A 21,982-nucleotide genomic window follows, 5' to 3' on the forward strand; every position below is an offset into this window, starting at 1 on the left:
GATACCAAAAAGTCATTTGGCGGGCTGTATCTGGGTTTCAAAAAAGAAAACCACATTGTTAAAACGTCCAATATCTGTTTGTAAATTTGATACCTCCATTACAGAAAATGGTCAAGAAATAATAAAGTTCTGGTTATTTGAAATAAGGCTTGAATTTAAATAACTTCATAAAATGAAGAGGTTCTACAGGCAAACGTTCAAACTCACTCCGTTTTGTTGACGATCAGCCATGCATTAAGTCTTTTGTTTACCATGTTTACCGTGCGATAGCTTCTGTGGAAACCGGTGAAAGCACGTTTATTTAATGAAATTATGGAAATACAAGCATTGTTTCGAGGGAGCATTACTTTTTTACTTCTTGACCATTTTTTTGTGTGATTAAGGTATCAAAGAAAAGAGCAGATATTGAACTTTTTAGGCATGTGATTTTCTTTTTGAAGTTCTGATACCCACGCAAAATGAGTTTTTGGTATCCTTCCTTCAATTTGTTTTGGCTCACTCATGCGTGAATGAGGAATAATCTAAGTAATTCTAATCTTTACATTGGTAGGTCATTTGTCTATTGTATTTGTGATTAAGTTATGATAAATCATCATTTCATCTCGGTTTCGTTTTTTTCTGGGATGCACTGTATAATACAACAGGTATAGTAAAATATATAATATACTAGATCTCGAATTGAACATCGCCTGTGATTCAACCATGTATGGAAAGATAACAGCTTGTTGTGAACTAGAAATGAGATAACATTCGCCCCCTTAATTATATATGAAAATAATTCAGCATTATTGCAAATTTCATAATTAATTAATGAACGCATGAGTAGACACCGGCGATTTGTCGACTGTAGTTCATACAATTAATTTAATATCCAATTTCTACTTTGATATAAAATTTATCTATATTGTAACTGCATTTCGATTATAAGTATGATGAAAGTGATGTTCTGTATAGATTTATTTTTTTCTGATGGATGTCAAATAATACAAATATTTTATCAGAGTAATTATTAAACAATTTATGATATTAAGATAATTCTAGTGACTCATTAAATATGGCCACTTTGGGTTAAAGCTCGAAATCAGTGATTTTTCTTTTTTATCTTTTCTAAATTGTTTTTAGGCCTAACTGATAATATTTTCTATAGTTCTCTTTGTGTTAAATAACGTCACGGACGTCATTGTTGTTTAAAGATTGTGCATAGATGCATCTGCTCATGAAACTTGATCAAAATGAATTGAGGCAGTAAAAAAAAAAGGGTAAAAACTCATTTTTATAAGATCACGGAGTGGATAACCTAGAATATAGTGTTTTATGAAATATCACAGGCAGAAGTCGAAAATCAAATAAGAGTATAGGCAGGGGTGGTTTTATGAAATTAAATCCATGAAATTCAATAAGTAAAGCGCGGAGTGCAAAGTAGTGAGGGGCTTTTATTTTCAGCATTGGTAGATTCAGTTTCCTTGATAACATTTCAAAACGAGGTGAGATCATTTTCTTTACATCTTCAACGATCGTTCAATTTTCTTTGCCTTTGTCCTGTATTGGGCGTTATTTTTAGGTCGTGCCGCCAAGCCAAGGCGGCTCGTCAGATATTTTGCCCCTTTCTTATTCAAAGATGATGAATTCTAAAGAAAAAAATCATTTTTTTTTTATTAAATGACTTTTTTTACCATAGGTATTTTTTGTTCACATTACGTGGATGCAATACCTTAACAACGAATAGATAAAACATTGTCATACAATAATGATAATGTATTTATGCGAAAATTCTAGACAGCGATGGATTTGATGATGAAATGTTAAACAAGTGGAATTAACATACGCCACGCTCGTAAACTTTGGCTCTTTGGACGACTTGCGCAAAGTTACTTCTTTAACAAGATACAGCCAGACTGAAGGAAAAAGTTCAGTGGCTAGTCCTTCTTGCAAAACTTCGCCTGTTAGACCCCCCCCCCTGAATGAGCTAATACCCGTAAGGTGTGATCACTTAGTACACCTGAGACAAGGCATATAAATTCCTAGTCCCGCTATAAACCTTGGCTTACAAGACTACTCTCATCGGAAACCTATACCCGGAGGTCGTTATCAATATGCTGTGCTATAGAGATACGAGAAATAGATGTGCCAACATTTGAACAGTAACTATAATTATTTTCGTCTGCATTAGATGTAAATCTGTTTGTATGTATTCAGTGATCCTACTGTGCATCTGGTTTTCCGTTTGCTGCGTCCATGTAGCCCTGAGCGTCCTGCCTTATGGAGTTATGGAAACCAATTGTGTTTGTTTTCACCCTCGGTGCGTGGATCCATTTTGGAACCTCTTAAGAAAAGCAAAGCAATGGCGAGATTTTCGTGTCGCTTGAAATATTTTGACGCGGAACAGGTCTCTTGAGAGGGGATGCGATCATTGGAGGGATGAAATCAAATCATTCTCTTCATTTGTTCGTGGAACAAAATCCTCTCAAATATGAAAACAGTTGTAACCGGAGAAGGAAATGAAGGATGGTAGAGATTTTGTTTAATGCAAGAGAAAACTTAAAAACTTAAACAGGTATATGATATGGTCATAACTTCTAAGTACATTAAATAAACAAGATAAAGATTTTGATAACGTGCAAGTATAATTGGGGTTCATACTTTGTCCAGGATTTGAGATTTTTTTCTCGAATATTTGTACACTACAGAAGAATGGAAGAACGATTGGATTAATCTATCACTCGTCATATTTCTGAAAAACAACCCCAAAACCAACAATAATGCGCCAGGGAAAGTACTCTGCAAAAAAGCCAAATATAGTCATTTGTTCTTCAAAATTTACCAAACAAAATAAGATGTTAATTCTTCTTCAAAGAGCATGAAGAGATTCCTTGACATCACTTTTTTCGGACTGTTTCATCAAGATTGCACATGTGCACACCTCATACAAGAGTGAACCTCGAACTTCACACCTTGATTAATCCTCTTTATTCTCTCAAGCTCTCGGTGAATTTCTTGTACATTCAACCAATTACATTAATGGGTTATTGTTGGTCAATTTTGACAAAGTATTTGTAATAGTTGTGCTTTTCTAAGCTCGAAACCTCTCTGAATTCATCTTAGGCAGCTTTTTCGTTGGTTTGTGGTGGGAAGTCACATTTGACACTTTTAAGATTTAATCTTGTGTTTCTTCAACATTATTAGACCCCTCCTAGGGAAAGTTTAAAAGCCCGAAAATGTATGTATCCTGTAGTGTATAAGCATGATAAGGATAGCTTTTGGTAGAATTAGTTCACAATATATACACTCGTCGAATGTAAGCATAGGAGTACATTTTTTTAAATCCTAAGATCATGTGATTTCATTGGAGGATCCTCGTCAAACGCTTGTTCAGCGAATTCACTAAATTGAGTTTTATATTAAAAGAATTACCTGACGTATTTTCCACTTTAACCTGCTAAAAAAAAAATTTTTACTTCGAAGCTTGTTACTCTCCCCCCTCCTTTTGTAATATCCCAGAATATTAAAATGTTACAGATTCATTGATGCAAACGCCCTAACATTTTTACTCGCCACAGCCATTTTTTATTGCAGGGCTCGCCATTGGCTACATCCACTACAACCGATTAACAATAAGAGTTTTGCTTAGAAAAAAATGTTAACATTGTTTATTTTTTCTATCTTCCAATACTACAGAACCATGTACGCAAACGCCCTAACATTCCCCTTGGCAGTAGCCATTTTCCTAGTAGGCCTGGCCATACTACCTGGTATGCTAGCAGATGATGGAATGGATATAACGAATGATGAACAGGTATGCGGAAATCATTTTCAATCTTATTTTGACTGTAGTTGTTTTTTTCTTTTACAAAATATATATGTTATAGGTTATTTAATCTGATATTCTTACTCTCCAGTCTATGAACGATTTAGTAAATTATACATATATTATCATTGATTAATACTTCAGAATTAACCGTTTACAATATGTGACGCCCCCTATTGGTAATTAATTTTTAATATGAAATCAGAAATGATGACAATTAGACAAATCACAACAACGACAATACTACTACTGCTACTGCTACTGCTACTACTACTACTACTGCTACTACTACTTGTAGTACTACTGCTACTGCTACTACTACTACTACTACTGCTACTGCTACTACTACTAATAATAATCATTATGATAATGATGATGATGATAATGATAATAATAATATTCATTATCATCATCATCATCATGGCCGTACGCAGCGGGTGAGGGGCAGCACCACCCCCCCCCCTCACCCCCGAATTTTTAAAACAAACATTTTATTTACTGAAAACCCTCGCAAAATTCACTAAACTGCTAAAAGTAGGAACGAAATCCTTCAATCATTTTTACAAAATGCATAAACGCCCCCCCCCCAAAAAAAAAAGGTCGTTCGTTTCGCTCCCTCACTTTCGATTTTTTTCGCAAAGTTTTACGAGTCCTGCCCCCCCCGCAAAGATTGACTGCTTACGGTCATTATTATAAGATGGAAATCGTAATGATGATAATACTGATAACAACAATAATAATAACAGTAATACTGATAATAATAATAATCATAATGATATTTTGTGATGTTTCTTTTTTTATTCTTTTTATTTTTTGTTCTATTTCATTTTATTTTATTTTATTACTCAAGAAATCCAAACGAATATATAAAAAAATATTTGAATTCCAACGGTCATAAATGTTACAAATATTTAAGACATGCATGGCCTACGTTTTTTACGCTAATGTAAGACTTGAATTAATTAAAAATCCCAGTAATGGCGTCCAATCTACCTAAGAGCTCTGGACAAGGTTGTTACAACCTATTGAATCCGTGCATCCAATTCACTGAAAGCATCTTTTGTTTTGTTGGTAAAAATCACTGCAAGTTCCTTCATACACAGTCCTTTGTATTAGCCTCTCTGCCTAATCCAAGAACATGCTTTCCACCACAATTACACTCCATTCTTCTCGACAAAGTTTTCCTGGGGGCTCCCTTAGCGAGGCAGAGCCTGTCATTCATTCGGCATTCATCAAATCTTATTAACCTATTTTTCGTTGAAAACACGGTGATGAAATGTATTAGGGAGGATCTCTTGGGTCGTGTCAAGCACGTTCTTTGAGATTCATCCCAAATATGCAAGTCATTTATGAGTCAGGCTCAGTCCCATAATTGTTTTAAAGAGGATGGCGCTATTTAAGTGTCGGTCCCTTTTGGCCCACAAAGAAACTTCATGTAATGTTAAAGCTTGCATGAAATTACCTTCTTATTTTTATGAAATTTGAAGCTCAAACTAAAACTCACACAATGCAAACAAAAATACCCAATAACCATGCAAACATTATGGGCATTATTTCAAATGGGTCAACAATTAAAGGCTTGGGGTAATGGGGGAAGTAAAGTCTGTTGATACAATTGGCATTGAAGCTATATTGTTGCCAGACATCATATGAACTTTGCTAACATTTCCACAGGAAGACATTATTTTCATTGGCTTATACCAATCAATGGTTACATTCATTCACCGGGCGGACCCCCACTCCCCCCCAAAAAATGATGATAATAGTAAAGGATAATAATAATGATAGTAATAACAATAAAATATCAAAAGGTAAATACAAAAATAAATAATAATGAATGAGTAGCAGTTAAATGAAATAAATTTATAAGTAAATGATTGATGAAATGAAATAGAATAAAACCAAATAAAATAAAATATAAGAAATGGGATAAAGAATTCAGATTAAAACATAATTCAAAGAAAATAAAATCGGTACATAAGCAGCATAGCTTTATGATGTCATTTAATCAAAATTTACCAACAAAAACCACACATCCCCATCTAGTGATGCCAATGTCAAACTCCCTTTTTAAGGTGGTAACCTATCTTGCTTTTATCTTTAACATGTAAAGAAAAGTGACTAAAGAAGTTTGATCATTCGGTCTTTGAACTGTGTTACACCTGTGATTTGCTGGGGAAAAAAAATGAAGAGATCAAACGACGAAGGCTTGGAAAATTAGTTTTAAAAACTGTATGCATGCTGCAGCTTTCAAATGGAAGTGCTACCACATTTCAAGTGGTTACATCTTTCGGTTACACTTCGTAATTCCGAAGTTTCGTAATTCCGAAACACGTAAATTGCCTATAACTCGATGTTCGTTAATCCGAAAACGTAAAAGGGTTCGTTAATCCGAACATTTGTGGCGTTATTCCGAAGGTTCGGTAATCCGAAAACGAAATAAGGTTCGATGTTCCGAAGGTTCGTTTATCCGAAAACGAAATAAGCTTCGTTAATTCGAAAACAAAATAACGTTCGTTGTACCGAAGGTTCGTTAGTCCGAAAACAAAATAACTTTCGTTAATCATTTCGTTTTCGGACTGACGAACCTTCGGAATTACGAACCTCATTTCGTTTTCGGACTTACGAACCTTCAGAATTACGAACCTCATTTCGTTTTCGGACATACGAACCTTCGGAAATACGAACCTTCGGAATAACGAAGCTCCGGAATTACGAATGTATGCACATACCAAGTGGTTACATCTTTCGTAGACAAATTTGCAATCATCTTATATTCATTTTCCATTCAACAGCCCATTGATGCCCTCGATGCCAGAAATCAACAAATTGATCTACAATATCTCCTCTCAAACTACCTTGCCAACCGAGATACCAGATCATGGAGCCCTCTTAGAAATACAAATCGATGCATGTAAGTATTAATTTTATCCATAAAAGGAGAGGGATTAGTAAGGTCCATCTTTGAGCGATAATGGTAACAATTAAACCTGGAATTGTTTTACTTTTAATCAATATTTTTAATATGTGAATACATTTATATGTATTCAAATGTATCTCTCTGTCGAACCTTTCAAAAATCTTATGAAAACTTTGCTGTTTAACTCTTGGCTCTTTATGCGCCTTGAGAACTCTACAGTGTGGATTTGGCGCTTTACAAGTCTCATTATTATTATTATTATTGTATATATTTATACATTTATTCAATACTATTAATTTTGGGGGTTCACTGTTTAATAGAGCAGTTAGCTATGATGGTATGGTGTAAAGATCACACTGGCAAAGTAGAAGGAAGTGTAGGCATGCAGAGGAGAATATTACAAAAAACATCTCAGAAGAAAAATAGAAACCCTCAACGTGCCAGATGAATTTGAGCTCTATGAAAATTTTGTGTATTATCTCGTGCAACAACGATATGTTAAGAGTTAAAATAGACGACCATCAGAAAGAGGAGCCTGGATAAATTAGCTTGGACTAAACTGAATTTTTATCTCCCTCTCCACACACACACACACACACACAGACTGAAAGAAAGAAACAAAGAAAATAAAACGTAAAGACCCTAAACAAGATTCAATAATAGCTCACTTCAATGTGTATCTTTTAATTCTTAGCCACGTATCATTTTAATCCTCTATTTTCTGAGGAGACAGGAATAACGAATACCTTGGAGGAGTAATACTGAAGTACAGCAAGCTGTGAAGCGGATGCCAAAACTTTATACATTTAACGCAATTTTTCGTTCCTTTGCCGATAGCTGGCGCTATAGTAATTACAGTTACACGGCGCCAGCAAAAAATGTTTCGTCAGGAATGTATTAGATATTATGTAATCTTGATCTTTTTTTATTAAGAGAGTACAACCCTTTTGTTAGATAAAAAAAAATCCGTCTCCTCGGGTAATAGATTTACAGATACATTTTACACAATCATCTTTTTTTCCGAAATTACCTTACTTGCTTTGGATTTGAATTTCTTTTCAAGCTTCGGTGTTAAAACGTGTTATTCAGAAAGGTTCGAGGGTGAAATTTTGGTGTACACTGCAAATGGTGGGCTATAAATAAGATATAAATTAATCCTCAATACCATCATTGTGTATTAAACCAATCATTTGGAATACTGTCAATGTGTTAATCCTATTCGCCTGGTTACTGCCCCCACCCCCTCCCACCCCACAACAAAAATAAAGTTAAACATTACAATAATAATAATAGATTAATGAATAAATGAATGAATAAATAAATGTATATTTTTTTAACATTGAACCACACCAAAAACAAAAACAAACAAAAGAACACCGCCCCTCCCCCACCAAAAAAAGGTCGTGTTCTCTTTCTGTATATAGGCGAACGCTTGTTTACTTGTTAACAAAATGGTACATTGACAGAAGCTGAAATATCATGCAATCTCACGTATTCCCATGTATTTATTTTCATGCAGTGGTGAGAAGTGCCGATATGCCTGGAAGCGAGGATTCGAGACCCCCGTCGGATCAAGCAGGATAAACTCCCGAGGAGCCCGGCATGGGCCACGTCCCAGTTCAGCAACAGCGGCTGCAGCGGATCCTCCTGCTTAACCGGTTGGAAGCGAGGATTCAGAGTCCTCCCGCAATTGGAAGATGATGACAACTAGACAAATCAAAAAAGAAATCATGAACTCTAGAATTCATATTCCACTACTTCAATCTCCTATAGAATCTTTGCACGCTGTAGAGAACGTTATTTTCGTTGGGTTTTCCGTTTTAGTTCTTTGTTACCATGTTATCGTTTTGATTGTTTTCTAATTCCCACATATTGCACTGATCTGTAAATATATGACTTAAAATTATTAAAGTGCAAATGTTAATTAGATCTCCTAGTATCATCCTATTTATGCGATTTGTCATTCGTATAGTTTTACAAAAATGTTTTCCAATTTCTTCCACGATACTTTATTTCTTCGGCCGTTGTCCCAAGTAGTATCGACTTGAATGTAAGAATTCTACTTAATTGCTTGTTCACGTTCATGTTCACATATTTGCCAGAATGAAAAAAAAACATGTTCACCAAATGTGTTCCGCAGCAGTCTTTTTTTTTTCTTGACAACCTGACATCGGTCTGAAAGAACAAAATACAACAAATATTACATACCATGATGACGATTTTGTTCTTGGTTCATAACTTATAGGCATATCCAGGCTCTCTCTTATATAACCTTAAATTGTAGGTTTGTTTCAAGTATACGCACCACTGTCGTGGAATCATTAAGTAGCTGAAATAAATGATAATTTTGATATACTACAAACTTTTTGAAAGAGTGAAAATGTTGATACTCTCATCTTTACCCGGAATAGGGCCGGTCTGGTTAATTTCTGATTTTATTTCGATAATGTATGTAAGGTCAAACATGTTACCCATTAAACGGACAACTCTGATTGTTTGCCTAATTGTTCCAGAAAATTACGGTTGAAGTCTCGACCAAACATGTTTAATTTCAAGTGTAAATAGACGTAGCAGTGTAGCCCTTTTTATAGCTCAAGTAGCATTATTGTGCCATCTAAAGGCGGTGGATTTTGTTCTTGAACGAACTTCGATCAGATCGAGTGTTCTCTGTCAGAGGTCATACACCCAACATGCCGAATGTAAATTAAAAGGTGGGACACGGACTGCGCCAGGCCCTGGGCGCCAGGATATGCCAAATCGTCCAGGAACGCCAAACGTGAATAAGTTTTCATCGTAAATGAAAAATCTGGGAGCCGTGTGTTTCTTTGACTTGAAATTTTCTTTCCCTCCTACTTATCTTGTTCTTTATCACCGTTTTTCTACTTATTAAATGAGACCAAACAGCTCCTTCCGATTTCCTCTATTGGGTGCCAAGCGCTGTCCGTGTTCATCTTCATAATGATATAGTTATACTTTCAATTTTAAGGACTCGAAATAAACCCAGATCAGCTGTGAATAGTGATCAGCCGAATATTGGAATCGCTTTAATCCAGCGGATTAACTTATAAATCTCAAAATATTTAAGTTAGAGATCTCTCAGACCTCTAGCAGAATCTATATTTCTAAATCCTCAAGGTTTCAGTTGGACAATATTCTCAGCCAGTCTGGATTTATTTTAAATCCTTGGAAATTAGAGTGTGCCTATGGTGTGAGGAAGAAAATAATCTTTACACATCTTTACACTCAGCTAGCATTTATATCAAATGGCATAATCGAAAGCTGTTCAGTGGCTACATCCAATCACGTGATTCGCACGTGTTTGTTCACTGTTATTGTATATTTTAGGACATGATTAAGAAACCAACTACAATCGTAAAACATCGCAATCATAGCGATGTTTTCCCTCGGAAAATAATATCTCTCAAAATTATTGGTGTCTCTCTTTTCGCTTATTTATGGGTTGCAATATGTGGTTAATATGAAAATATGTAAATCATTGTGATTCAGATGAGAAATTGTCGATCAGAATTATTCTGGAATTATGTGTCTTGTATAGTGTTTCACAAGCATTAATAAACGTTAGATTTTCGTCAATTGTATTGAGTAACCTCAGCCTGATATTGACTACTGTATTCAGACTAAGCGTCCTGGTTTGGTGGTTCTGGCTCACACTTTCCAATCGGAAGGTTAAGAGTTCGAATCCAAGTCATGGTGTTTAATACTTCCTTCAGTAGTAGATCTATCCGCACTGCTACACTATACCAAGGTGAGGTAATGGAGTGAAGTAAAACTTGAGAAAAATGGGGGTCCGACGTACAAAAAGGCTGATCATTTTATGAAATTGCCCCGGTCTTAATATCTCAGAGGGCATAGGGTTAGATAGATAGAAATGGAATAGAGTGGTTGGTTCAGAATAATGCACAGATAAAGATTAGGGTATATTTAGGTTTGAACGTTAGGTTTTGTTTGGCCTAAACGTGCACATTTTCCATCGGAACAATTTTTCGTGAAACCACATCCTCATCCACTTTGCATAATTATGAGGGTCGTTTCCTAACGTGATCATGTGTTGTAATCCTATGCTTTAATTCCACGCATTTAATCAAATCGATTCGCAAAAACAAACTCCCACCATTCTACTCAGACCAACCATGCCAACAGTTTAGTTACATCTAAGTACATACTTCTTTGATTTAAATTCATTTCATTAACAAACAGACCCATAATAACACTCTTAAATTGTTTAGCAACATACTGTCCACACCACAATTGGTCTAAAAATAATCTAACGCTGTGTAGTTTTCAACCAATACTGTGTAGTTTTCACCCAAAGCACACATTATTGGTTAAAAACTACCCATATTTAGATAAAGTTTTAACCATTTGTTGTGGGGGGTGTGGACAGAATGTTGCCCAACATTGTTAAGAGTGTACCGATCGCCCCGAAACAGTACAACCCATTTCCTCCGAAAAAAAGGAATAATTAAAAAAAAACGACTTGAAAGCAGCGAATCGGGAATTGTACTTTGCAGTAGAATATTTTTAACATTTCAAAATGAAATAATGAATTGTTGATGATTGTGATCATAGTGATGGTGAGGATGGCTGTATTTTTATAATACGGTGATGGAGATGATGATGTGATAGTAATTAGGATGATGATGGCTATTATTATAATGGTGATAAAGATGATGATGGTGATGATGATGATGGTGATGATGATGATGATGATGATGATGCTGATGATAATTGTGATCATGGTGATGATGATGATGATGATTGTGATGATGATGATGATGATGGTAATGATGATGATGATGATGATTATGATGATGATGGTAATGATGATGATGATGATTGTTATTATTGATGGCGATTATGATAATGATGATGATGACGACGATGATGATGATGATGGTCATGACGTGATGATGATGACGAAGATGGACGATTTTGATGACGATGATAATGACGAGGCGGAGGAGGAGCAACATAATCTGCATGACGCCATTTCCTGTGAAAAACTTCATCGCATTATATTGTCATATTCAAATTTTGACTGTGAATAATGACACTTCAATAATTTCCGCGGAAATCATATAAATTTTGGAATGTTCATGCTGTCATGGTATAACAATGGCCATTCAAAGAGTACATATTTTTCGCTCATCTCATATAAATACATGTATATTTAAGATTATGTACTTTACTCATTCCCAAATAAAATATTTGACCCCATTTCCAGCGTTGAATTTGATTTTTGCGTTTACAAAATTTAAAGGACAAGTCCACCCAACAAAAACTTGATTTGAATAAAAGGAGAAAAATTCAACAAGCATAACACTGAAAATTTCATCAAAATCGGATGCAAAAAAAAGTTATGGCATTTTAAAGTTTCGCTTCATTAAACAAAACAATTATATGCACATTTCGGTCGGTATGTAAATGAGGGAACTAATGACATCACTCACTCACTATTTCTTTTGTATTTTATTATATGAAATATTTTTATTTTCTTGTCATTTTCATGTGAAATGAAGTTTCATTCCTCCCTGAACATGTGGAATTCCATTATTTTAACATTTTGTGGTTCAGGCAAGGAGGTCCTATTCGTCAAATTCGTAAAAATTGAAATATTGTATAATTCAAACAATAAAAAACAAAAGAAATAGTGAGTGACATAATCGACTCTTTCATTTGGATGGAACTGGCTTGTTCGTATAATTATTTTGTTGAAAATAAGCGGAAATTTGAAATGTCATAACTTTCTTATTTTACATCCGATTTTGATGAAATTTTCAGCATTGTGCTTGTCTGATTTTTCTCTATTGATTCAAATCAACATTTTTCTGAGGTGGACTTGACCTTTAAGAAGATATAGATAAAATAAAACAACTTAGGGTAATGTAGGCCTTTTTTTAACTAACGCATTGTCAGTTAATTGAGAAGTCCCACCAAAATATCCGAGTCAGAAGGTCCAATAAAACTGTTTAATTCGTGTTTGCTGAGCGGAGGCATCAATAAAATACTGATGCGCTCGAATTTCAATCAAATAAGAGAAACTGTTCTGAAGTAGAATCTAGGACAATTTCATATCTGTTTATGTGTATTCGGTTAACAACTAGTATGGATGTGGATTTCTTCATGTAACTGATACGACGTTTTGCTCCAAATTGACAGCCAGACAAGTGGGATTACTTCTCTCTCCACCCCCCCCCCCCTCTCTCTCTCTCTTAATTTCTCTGACAATCCATTATACCTTGCTATATTCCCTTGTTTTTCCCTTCCGTCACACCACACCTCTTCATTTTGTTTTTCTTTTTCTTTCTCTCTCTCTCTGTCTCTGTCTGTCTCTCTCTTTCTTTAGCAATTACTTCACAGACGCTTTCAATTACGCAAAGAATCTTCTGTCAAAATCAATTCGTAACAAAGCAGCCTTTGTCTAAAATCGGTGACCCAAAATAGCAGAGTCGTACTAGACTCTGGACGAACGCCATGTATGCAGTTCGTCCGGTCCGAATCATCAGACGATGTGCTGTCCGGGCCACCAACTTTCGACAATGACCTTTAGTCTCTCCATTGTAATTGACGGGCATTTTTTGATAGATTTTGAGCGTTGCAAGAAGCGTCTGCGAAATCAAACTAAAATACGCTAGTTATATTCGAATAACGATTCATACGGTAATCTTACACCATCAACACTTCCCCCAGGGCTAATTTTCGTCAAAACTCTATTGAGGGCGTGTTTTTTACATGTGAGTAATTCACCAGCGCACAACTTACTTCAGACAGCCGTCTGTAATATCCTTCGACCTCTAATGACTCAAATAATTAATTTCAATTATACAACATGTTTGCATAACAAAATATGAAGGATACAATTATTTCCGTTTTAATAGTCTTTCACAATTCGGGTCATTACAATTATGACATGTTGGAGGAGCTGGGTCTGGGATGGACACATGTTTCATTCTATTTCATTATTATTCCGTTTTCTCTAATTATGGCGAATATGGTTGTGTGATTTCAGGCATAATAGCTAGGGGTTTTAACCAAAGTAATAAAGAGTACCCGGTTTATGCGCCGAAAATGTTCTCTCAGTTGAAAGAAATGAAATCGGTCAAGAGGTTGTTCTCTTATGACTTAATTTTTGATGAGCTGTGATTTAACACTTGGGTGAACAGGAGTGATCTGAGCTTATGCTCATCCCAGGAGGAATCCTTGAAAAGTGAAAGTGATTTCATGCGCGTAAACGCCAATCAATAGTTTAACTTAGTTTTGACGAAATTGTATCCCGTCCTTATTTAAATTATTTTTTTAGGATAAATAACTTCCAATCTGAATCACCCTTAGAAAAACACTGACAACAATGCTCTCTGACTGACTCCACGTTTGTGTTCCGTGCGATTGTAGTTTGTAAATCTGTTTATTCTATGAATAAGATGAATAGGCTCTCAGGATAAATTTGCAAATATTTCTCAGAAGCGAGGACACTTGTTTGTACAAAAAAGGAGCCACATTGGATCATTCAAAGTGTCCAATCTTTCTTTCGTTGTTTGATTTTTTTATTATTATCATTTCAGCTTGGAAAATAATTCCTGATCCGACTCGATTTCGTCTTCATATACAAATTCGTCTAGGCTTATCTGTTAAATCCATGGTCACAGCAAATTCGGTTGGGTTCTGTTCTGGGAAGCCTTCGAAGTATTCTCAGTGGTCAATTTTTGGGTGATTCTGCTTTGATTCTGCTCTGACTTTTTCCGGACTTATTCGTCTTTGATTCGGGAAGCTGAATCGGTTCCGGTGTTACCCTAGCTTGAAGCTGGGGTCACATCAAATCCGAATTCTCCCGAATAAATTCGGACCGAATCTGCCCGAATGCGGCCTGAGTCGGATGGTTTCGGAGGATATTCGTCCCTGAATCGGGTACCTCCCGGAAAAGAGATGAATGAGTCTCAAATAGATCAAGATTCAGCGCAAAATCGCCAAGAATTGGCCCAAATAAATTTTAGCCATCCAGAATAAAGCAGAAAGCGACTCGAATTATGGCAAAAAAAAAGTCAAAGAGGTGCCCAGAATCGAGCCAAATGTGACGCGATTGGTCCGATTACAGACGAATGACGACCCGAATGTTGACCCGAATCGGAACGAATATGGCCGAACAAGCCGAGCACGGACTGTTACTCCCCGAATGATACGAATTTGCCCATAATACTCCAAGTGCACCTCCTAATCCACCCGAATGTCACCCGAATAAATTCCGAATGTTGCTCAAAATATTTGTGTTGTGGCCACATTCGGGAGCCTTTTAGAAAGTTTTCGGCTGGTTATTTGTACTTTTCAAAAACCGGCTGGTTATTTGTACATTTCAAAACGAGCCGAATTTCTCCGCGAATGTTCCCGGATCCCTCCCGAATATTCTCTAGTTCGCAGACGGAGAACAGAATACTCCTGATACCACCAGAATACGTGTATTTGGATGGAATCCCAGCTGATTCGGTTCCGGTGTAACCCTAGCTTTAACAATCTGTATTATCCAAAGGACAATGGGTAAAATGTAGAGCTGTATATTCCATACTGAAAAGGGTACACAATTTATTTATTTATTCCATTATGTATTTATTTCTTTCTTGACATGTATTTTTATGCGTTTTCCTAAAAACAGGGAAACCCGTTCAATGATAATTATGTAGGTCATCTCCCATAGGGCCCACTAAAAACATTCATGCAAATGGCAACACATTACTTAACAATGTAATTTATAATATCACAACATAGGCATTGATATCTTCAAGCTAAAGCGGCAAATAAACACATAGATAATTCATAATAAAGACACATTAATTCAAAGGCAAAACAAATGATGCTAAATCACCCAGACATACAATGTTTCAATCAGCTGAGACAATAATATTCTATCGAGTCGAAAAAGAAACAAGATGGATGGCTGAAATATTAATTGATTGTTAAGATCGTTCATAATTATGTTAGGGGTAGCTGTTGATAAATTCATATTTAAATGAAGTTTAAATTAATGAATGCTCACAAGTAGGATCAAGATATTACCACACTGTTAAACACAGGGTGACAAGACTGCATTTCCACACTGTTTTAATATGCTCAATTATTTATACCACTGGACAGGAATGAATTGTGCGAAACACAGTGTGTCAACACTGAATACTCCCCAGACTCCGAAAGCGTCTCTAAAGCTTTGGTAAAGGATGTGTGGACTGTGGACTATGCTCCAGTAAAATGGGCGGAAATCTGTCCCCAAAGTAGGGGGACCAGGGGCTGGAAAATTTGACAAGCATAAAAAAGGTTTGGGGTCAAAATGTAAGGTCATTTTATCCCAAAAATAATTGACAAGCAAAAAAAAAAAGGTTATCACCCAAAATGTAAGGTCATTTCAACCAAAAAATAATTGACAAGCAAAAAAAAAAGGTTATAACCGAAAATGTTAGGTCATTTAGTCCTAAATGCATGTATTATTTCGATTGTGAATGATGTATCATAAAAGACGAAAAATAGTAGGGGGCCATTTGATATTGTGTCCCACCTACTATTTTTGGTAGGGGGGACACGTCCCCCTGTCCCCCTGGGATTTCCGCCCACGTCTAGTATCATCAAACATTATCATGTTTATCATACTAAAAAAACCGTAGGAGTCATCGAATACATGTTTCCCATTAGTATTTAAATATACATTTTACTGACCGTTAGGATGTAAATTCAAATCTAGCGCCTTTGCACGTAATAGTGTATGAGAATCAGACGAAGGCCTTTATCCCTATATCATACAAACATATAATGCCTTTTAAGATTTAAATTTAGATTTATTCGTTTTCCGTTCACAAAGCACAAAAAAATCAAAGTAACAATACATAGTCAAATTAAAGTACAATATCAATTGGAATAATGCATAAGAATTAGAAGGTATAAATAATGAGAACTAATGCGAACTAAAGTAACTTTGATAATAACTATATAAAACAGATTTGAGGGGCTTGCCAAGAAGGGATCTTGCAAAAAAAAGATGAGTAAATGAAGAATCACGAAATACTTTTTCCTGGGGAAACTCTCTAAAATATCAATTTAAATTTGACAGAAAATTGCCCTGATGAAAGTGTATATCTTGTTTAATTCTGATTGGCCCTAGTTTGTTGTAGTAACGAAATAGACAGTGGCGTGTTTGGTTCACATTTCCCATCGGATTCAGTTTGCATTTCCGATTTTCACTTTATCATGTTAACATAATATCGCTTACAGCAACTTTTCTATTCCGTTTTAATAATTGTGTTTCGTTCCCTAACGTAATTACTTTTTTTCCGGAGTATAAAACTGTAACAAGTAGGTTTTCGACTTTGTGTTTATAACCCGTAAAATAAGACAGGCGCTCGTGTTATACATAATTATAAACATGAATATGATATGATATACTAAATATACGAGTGTGTGTGCGTGTGTACGTGAAGTAATTGATCAGTGGAAAAACTTCTGCAAATCCTGAAAAGGAGGGTAGCAGTGAGGGAACCTTGATCAAAGCTATACGCCTATACCATTAGCCCTTCCCCCTATTATCTCCCTCTCCCTCTTTTTCTCATAAATACATATACATGTATGTGTGTGTGTGTGTTTATACACTTACCCTACATATATGTTTGTGTGTATATGCGTGTGTTCGTGTGGGTTATAGATGGAAAGATGTAAGGGATTGCTCCAAGTTATTAACGTACCAAAAGGGCAAATTTGTCTTAGAAGTCATTGGCTTTATATTTGATGACGATTCTAATGAAACGGTGCTCGTGATGGCTTCTACCCCATATAAAAAAAGAATATGTACTCAACAAAAAATAAATAATGATTAAAAAAAACATTAACATGAACGAGCACACGGTTCCTAAGGGCTTATACCCTGGTCACATTTGCTCAACGGCGGCCGTACGGCGAGTGGAAAATAGCCGTTTCAACATTTTTTGTACCAACTACACATAGGTGGTTTGAAATCTATAATAAAACGGTTGTTGTCGCAGAGCAAATGTGACCAAGGTACTAGCTGTTCAATCAATGGAACACCCCGAATAGAGACAACAATAACACACATGCATGTCCTTTGTTTAAGATGATAGTCTTTTGTTATGATAATGACTTGGTCCAATATAGATCATCCGTGGTTTAAACATATTTAATGTGACAAGATGCGAGTGTGTAGGGTAGGCTCATACACAGACTGCAACGTAATTGTTCGACTTGACGGGTGGTATAAGCCCCCCCCCCCCTACTTGTACCGATAATTTGGAAAACGCCCTTCTTGCATTACCAATATTCTAAAGGGCTACTTGTAGCACTCGGGACCATTCGCGCGTTTTAACACGTTCAAAAAGGTGCCCTTTTTGCCACTTAATAATAGACCTTGCAGATGGGATAAACATGATTGCTTAATCAATATAATATTGTGATACATTCACGTCGGACGACAGAGTTTATGAATTTTCAAAAGCAAGTCAGTAAATTGAAAATTAACGTGTACTAGGCCGTATGGTTGTTATTAATGAGAGTGATAATGATCACGATGATGGAGGTGGCAATAATGGGGGAAGTTTCTTAAGCAACCATACAGTTTTCAACAGGTCTATGACTTTTGGAAAATGTATCAGCGATTTTATGGGAGACTTCATTAATGCTCCAATGAAGCAGGACCAGTCTTTTGGATGATCTGAACTGGATTAAAAACAGTTATATAGGACAAGCATTTGGCCGGGCCCTTTATCCGAAGGCGAGTCCCTCGTCTGGGTCTCCACGGTCTAGTGAGCGCGAGGTCGAGAAACCGTGAGCACTGGATCCACGAAATGGGAGACAGGCCTTAAACAGGTTGAGGACAGTCTCGAAGGAGGAAGTGTTACGAATTCTCGAGACATCACAACGCAGTACTTACTTTAATACTATGCAGGGCAAAGCGTAACAGTCGTTGGAAACCTTTTGGGCAGCACCCATAAGAATAGTTGCACTTCGTATTTTATATTAAATGCGATATCTCCTGTAAAATTGATGAATAAATCAAGAATCTTCGCTTTTTAGGACACTGCTTCCGATAACTTGGCGCTAGGTCAAGTATTGATAAGCCTTTTTTGATCCAGGGACGACATTTGTTGTGACTGGATATGCGCATTGTGGAATGACCTAGGATTCGCAATATCATGTTATCCAAATAAAATGACCTTCTGGTGATTTCTTTCAGTACACATCTAACGCATACAATTGCAATCTCACCTAGGCCTCGAAATAAGCCAGAAATCTCCTACCGGTACATGAATGAAGCCCTGGCCTTTAAAATCAAAACGATGGGAAGAGGAACAACACAACATTGAAAACAGTGACGGAACACGGAACATATATTGCTTAAGAGTCTACGATATTTCTCGAGGGCCAGACTGAATAAGGGAGAGCATCTGAATTCAACTTCTATTTGAGAAATATTTATATCACAGAAGACAAGTAGCCAGCAATTAATAACATTTATTTGACAAAGTACAACTGATAGATGCTGCCGTCATTTAGTTCCATAATATGGTAATAGTTCTTAGGATGGCTTCTTTACTTCAGGCAAATTTCCTAGGAACGATCATCCTCTCCTTCCTGGGCTTCGCGTTGTGTTACAAGGTGAGTCAAATTCAGAGAACTTCACTTATAAGGCTCGGTGTATTGATTGACATGTCTGCGCCTGCATGAGCACTTTCACCACAATTAAAATGAATGCACCAGTAACGATCCGTGTGCATGTTTACATATTGCATCAGGACAATCCCGCATAGTCATAGAGGTAACCTATTGATGTTTGATTTTGGTATCAAAAGCCCCCCCCCCCCCCCCTCTCTCTCTTTCTGAGTAAACTTTCCCCCTGTGTAGTTTTTACGTTCTCTGTTGGGTCTTCCCTCAGTAATAAGAAAAAGCCCCTTCTGTTTGTTGGTTCTCTTCCAAACATCGTCATCACTTACTTGAATCGATTTCCTTTCTTTATTATCATCATGATCCTAGTACATGTATTCCACTTTCGTTTTAATTGTCCACGAACGATCTCAACCGTTCACGTCTTGGGTGAATGTCTTAAGACATCAGGTGGGTGTTTCATAAAGCTGTTCGTAAGTTAAGAACGACTGGTGATCCTTTATTGTGGTAAATGATATATTCACTGGCGATGGTTAAGCACGTAAGAAAAGAATCACCAGTCGTTCTTAAAGTCGCTCTTAACTTACGAACAGCTTTATGAAACGGCCCCCAGGAATAAGTCAGTTGACTTACAAAATTTATGATTAATTTCTGTTCATGTAATACATCTAGTCTGCCACAGACCCTGAATGAAACGTTGTTCAACAAGTGGGTCTCCACGAAAAGACTAGCACATGCAAAACTTGTTTCAGTTCAGCGAGAGGGCCTACATTACACAAGGCATTAATAGGCTGCACATTCAGACCCTTAATCCGAGTGAAGGGTTTGCACAGCAGACTATTAACATCAGACTAAAATGAAACGGTCTATCGCAACTAGTGGAGCAAGAGTCATCGGAAACTTTCAACCAATGGCATTCAATCTTGGAATGCTCTTCCTAATTAAGTAAAAGCAGTTAAAATATTTTCTCAATTTAAGAGTGCATTAAAGAAGCACCTAAAACTGGAAGCTACTCGAGAGCAATATTACCATTAAAAATCACACATTTTGTACAGTCGGTTTCTACTATTGTAGATAATGTATACATTAGGGTATGTTAAAATATAATATTGTTTCACATATTAGGAGGATTGTTGTTTCCTTCAGATGTTTGCATATTATTTGACTGATGGATATGTGTGTATTTTATCATTTTTTTTTACCATATTCCAGTTGTGTAACAATATGTCAATGTCTTATACTAACTATAGGACCCCATTGGAAATAAGCCTTTCGGCTTTCATGGGCTATCCTGTCAAGGTATTCTTCAATTTCATTGTAATCTCTTGTGATATTCTTGAGGAATAAAATCAATCAATCAAACAATCAACTGTGTCACAGAGTATTAGGTATTGCCTGAGTGAAAGTTATTTCTATTCATTTTTTTGCTCTGTTTTATTATTTCTACAAGACCCAGCTATAAATTCTAAAGGAAACCTACGATTAAAACGCATGAAATATACCTACATTTACAGTTTCAAGAAGAAAAATCGCGGTGAAACTTGAGGTAAAATCTGAGGGAATCTTCTGTTTTTTCTGTACTTTCCTCCAGTGACTTCGGTGGTCAATATGTGGGCATCAGTTTTGTTTTTCGGACTTTCCATGGAAAGAAAAGAGTGCATTTTCACCCTCTTCTCGAACGTGTCTAAACCATGTCATTATCATATGAGTCACGTCGAGAACAAATCGATATATTGTGAAGTAAACAGTGTTTTGTGGACTTGTACAATCAAATTAACTATGAAAGGAACTCTGGGTCTGAGTGCCTGGTAGTATACGAGGACATACATCTTTCTTGTAAATAAATGCAGGTGCGTACATGTAGATAAGATAGTGAATCCTGATCTACACAGCAAAAACTGTGGTGTTAACCGGTGTACATAGAGGACCACACCAGCTATTTTACACCGGTGTTAAATTGGTAGTGTTAGTTTTACACCTATAGGTGTTATTACAACACCTTTGGTTGTTACATTTACACTGTTTGGTGTTATGTTCAATCTTTAGGGTGTAATTTTAACACCTCCTCTATTAACACCAGTTGGTGTCAGCTTTAACACCACAGTTTTGACAGTGTACAGCGGTGATATACTGTATATCCCCAAATGATAACAACAAAAAGAAGAACACGAAGAAGAAGAATGAGGGGAAAAGGAGAAGAAGAAATGATGAACCACACTTGAAATGAGAACAGAAATGATAAACTTGAAATCAATTGATCTAAATGGATACGGCTTGATAATAAAAACAATATATAGACAAATTGAATGAATAACTGAATAAATACAAACATACATGTAAATGAAAATGATGAAAAGTATGGATTGATAAATTTCTTTTTAAAAAACGAAACAAAACGTGATCTTGTGAAACTTAACGGTAGATCAAAATACATAAATGATGAAAGGCAGAGATAGACGTAAATGGGGATTATTGGACCAAGGTTTGCGCAAGAGAGCGATTAATGCGATCGCATGAGATGCTTTCTTTACAAGGATTTCAATGTGACCCATCGATATAGCTGTGTTTTGCAACAGGTACGATCCTTTGTC

The 21,982-nt window shown here is 36.2% G+C and overlaps 1 protein-coding gene and 1 pseudogene across 1 annotated transcript in view; both read left to right on the plus strand.

The window, feature by feature from the left end:
• Positions 1 to 3,679: 3,679 nt before the first annotated feature.
• LOC121429246 lies at positions 3,680 to 10,316 on the plus strand (annotated as a pseudogene).
• Positions 10,317 to 18,267: 7,951 nt separating this feature from the next.
• The window catches only part of LOC121428760 (A disintegrin and metalloproteinase with thrombospondin motifs 13-like), a 36,329-nt gene continuing 32,614 nt past the window's right edge, over positions 18,268 to 21,982 (plus strand). The window contains exon 1 of the mRNA XM_041625578.1: positions 18,268 to 19,385. Within this exon, the coding sequence (XP_041481512.1) occupies positions 19,293 to 19,385 (93 nt within the window). The 5' untranslated portion in view covers positions 18,268 to 19,292. The remainder of the gene's footprint in view (positions 19,386 to 21,982) is intronic.

This window comes from Lytechinus variegatus, chromosome 15, assembly GCF_018143015.1.
Source record: "Lytechinus variegatus isolate NC3 chromosome 15, Lvar_3.0, whole genome shotgun sequence".
In the NCBI taxonomy this organism is placed as follows: Eukaryota; Metazoa; Echinodermata; class Echinoidea; order Temnopleuroida; family Toxopneustidae; genus Lytechinus; species Lytechinus variegatus.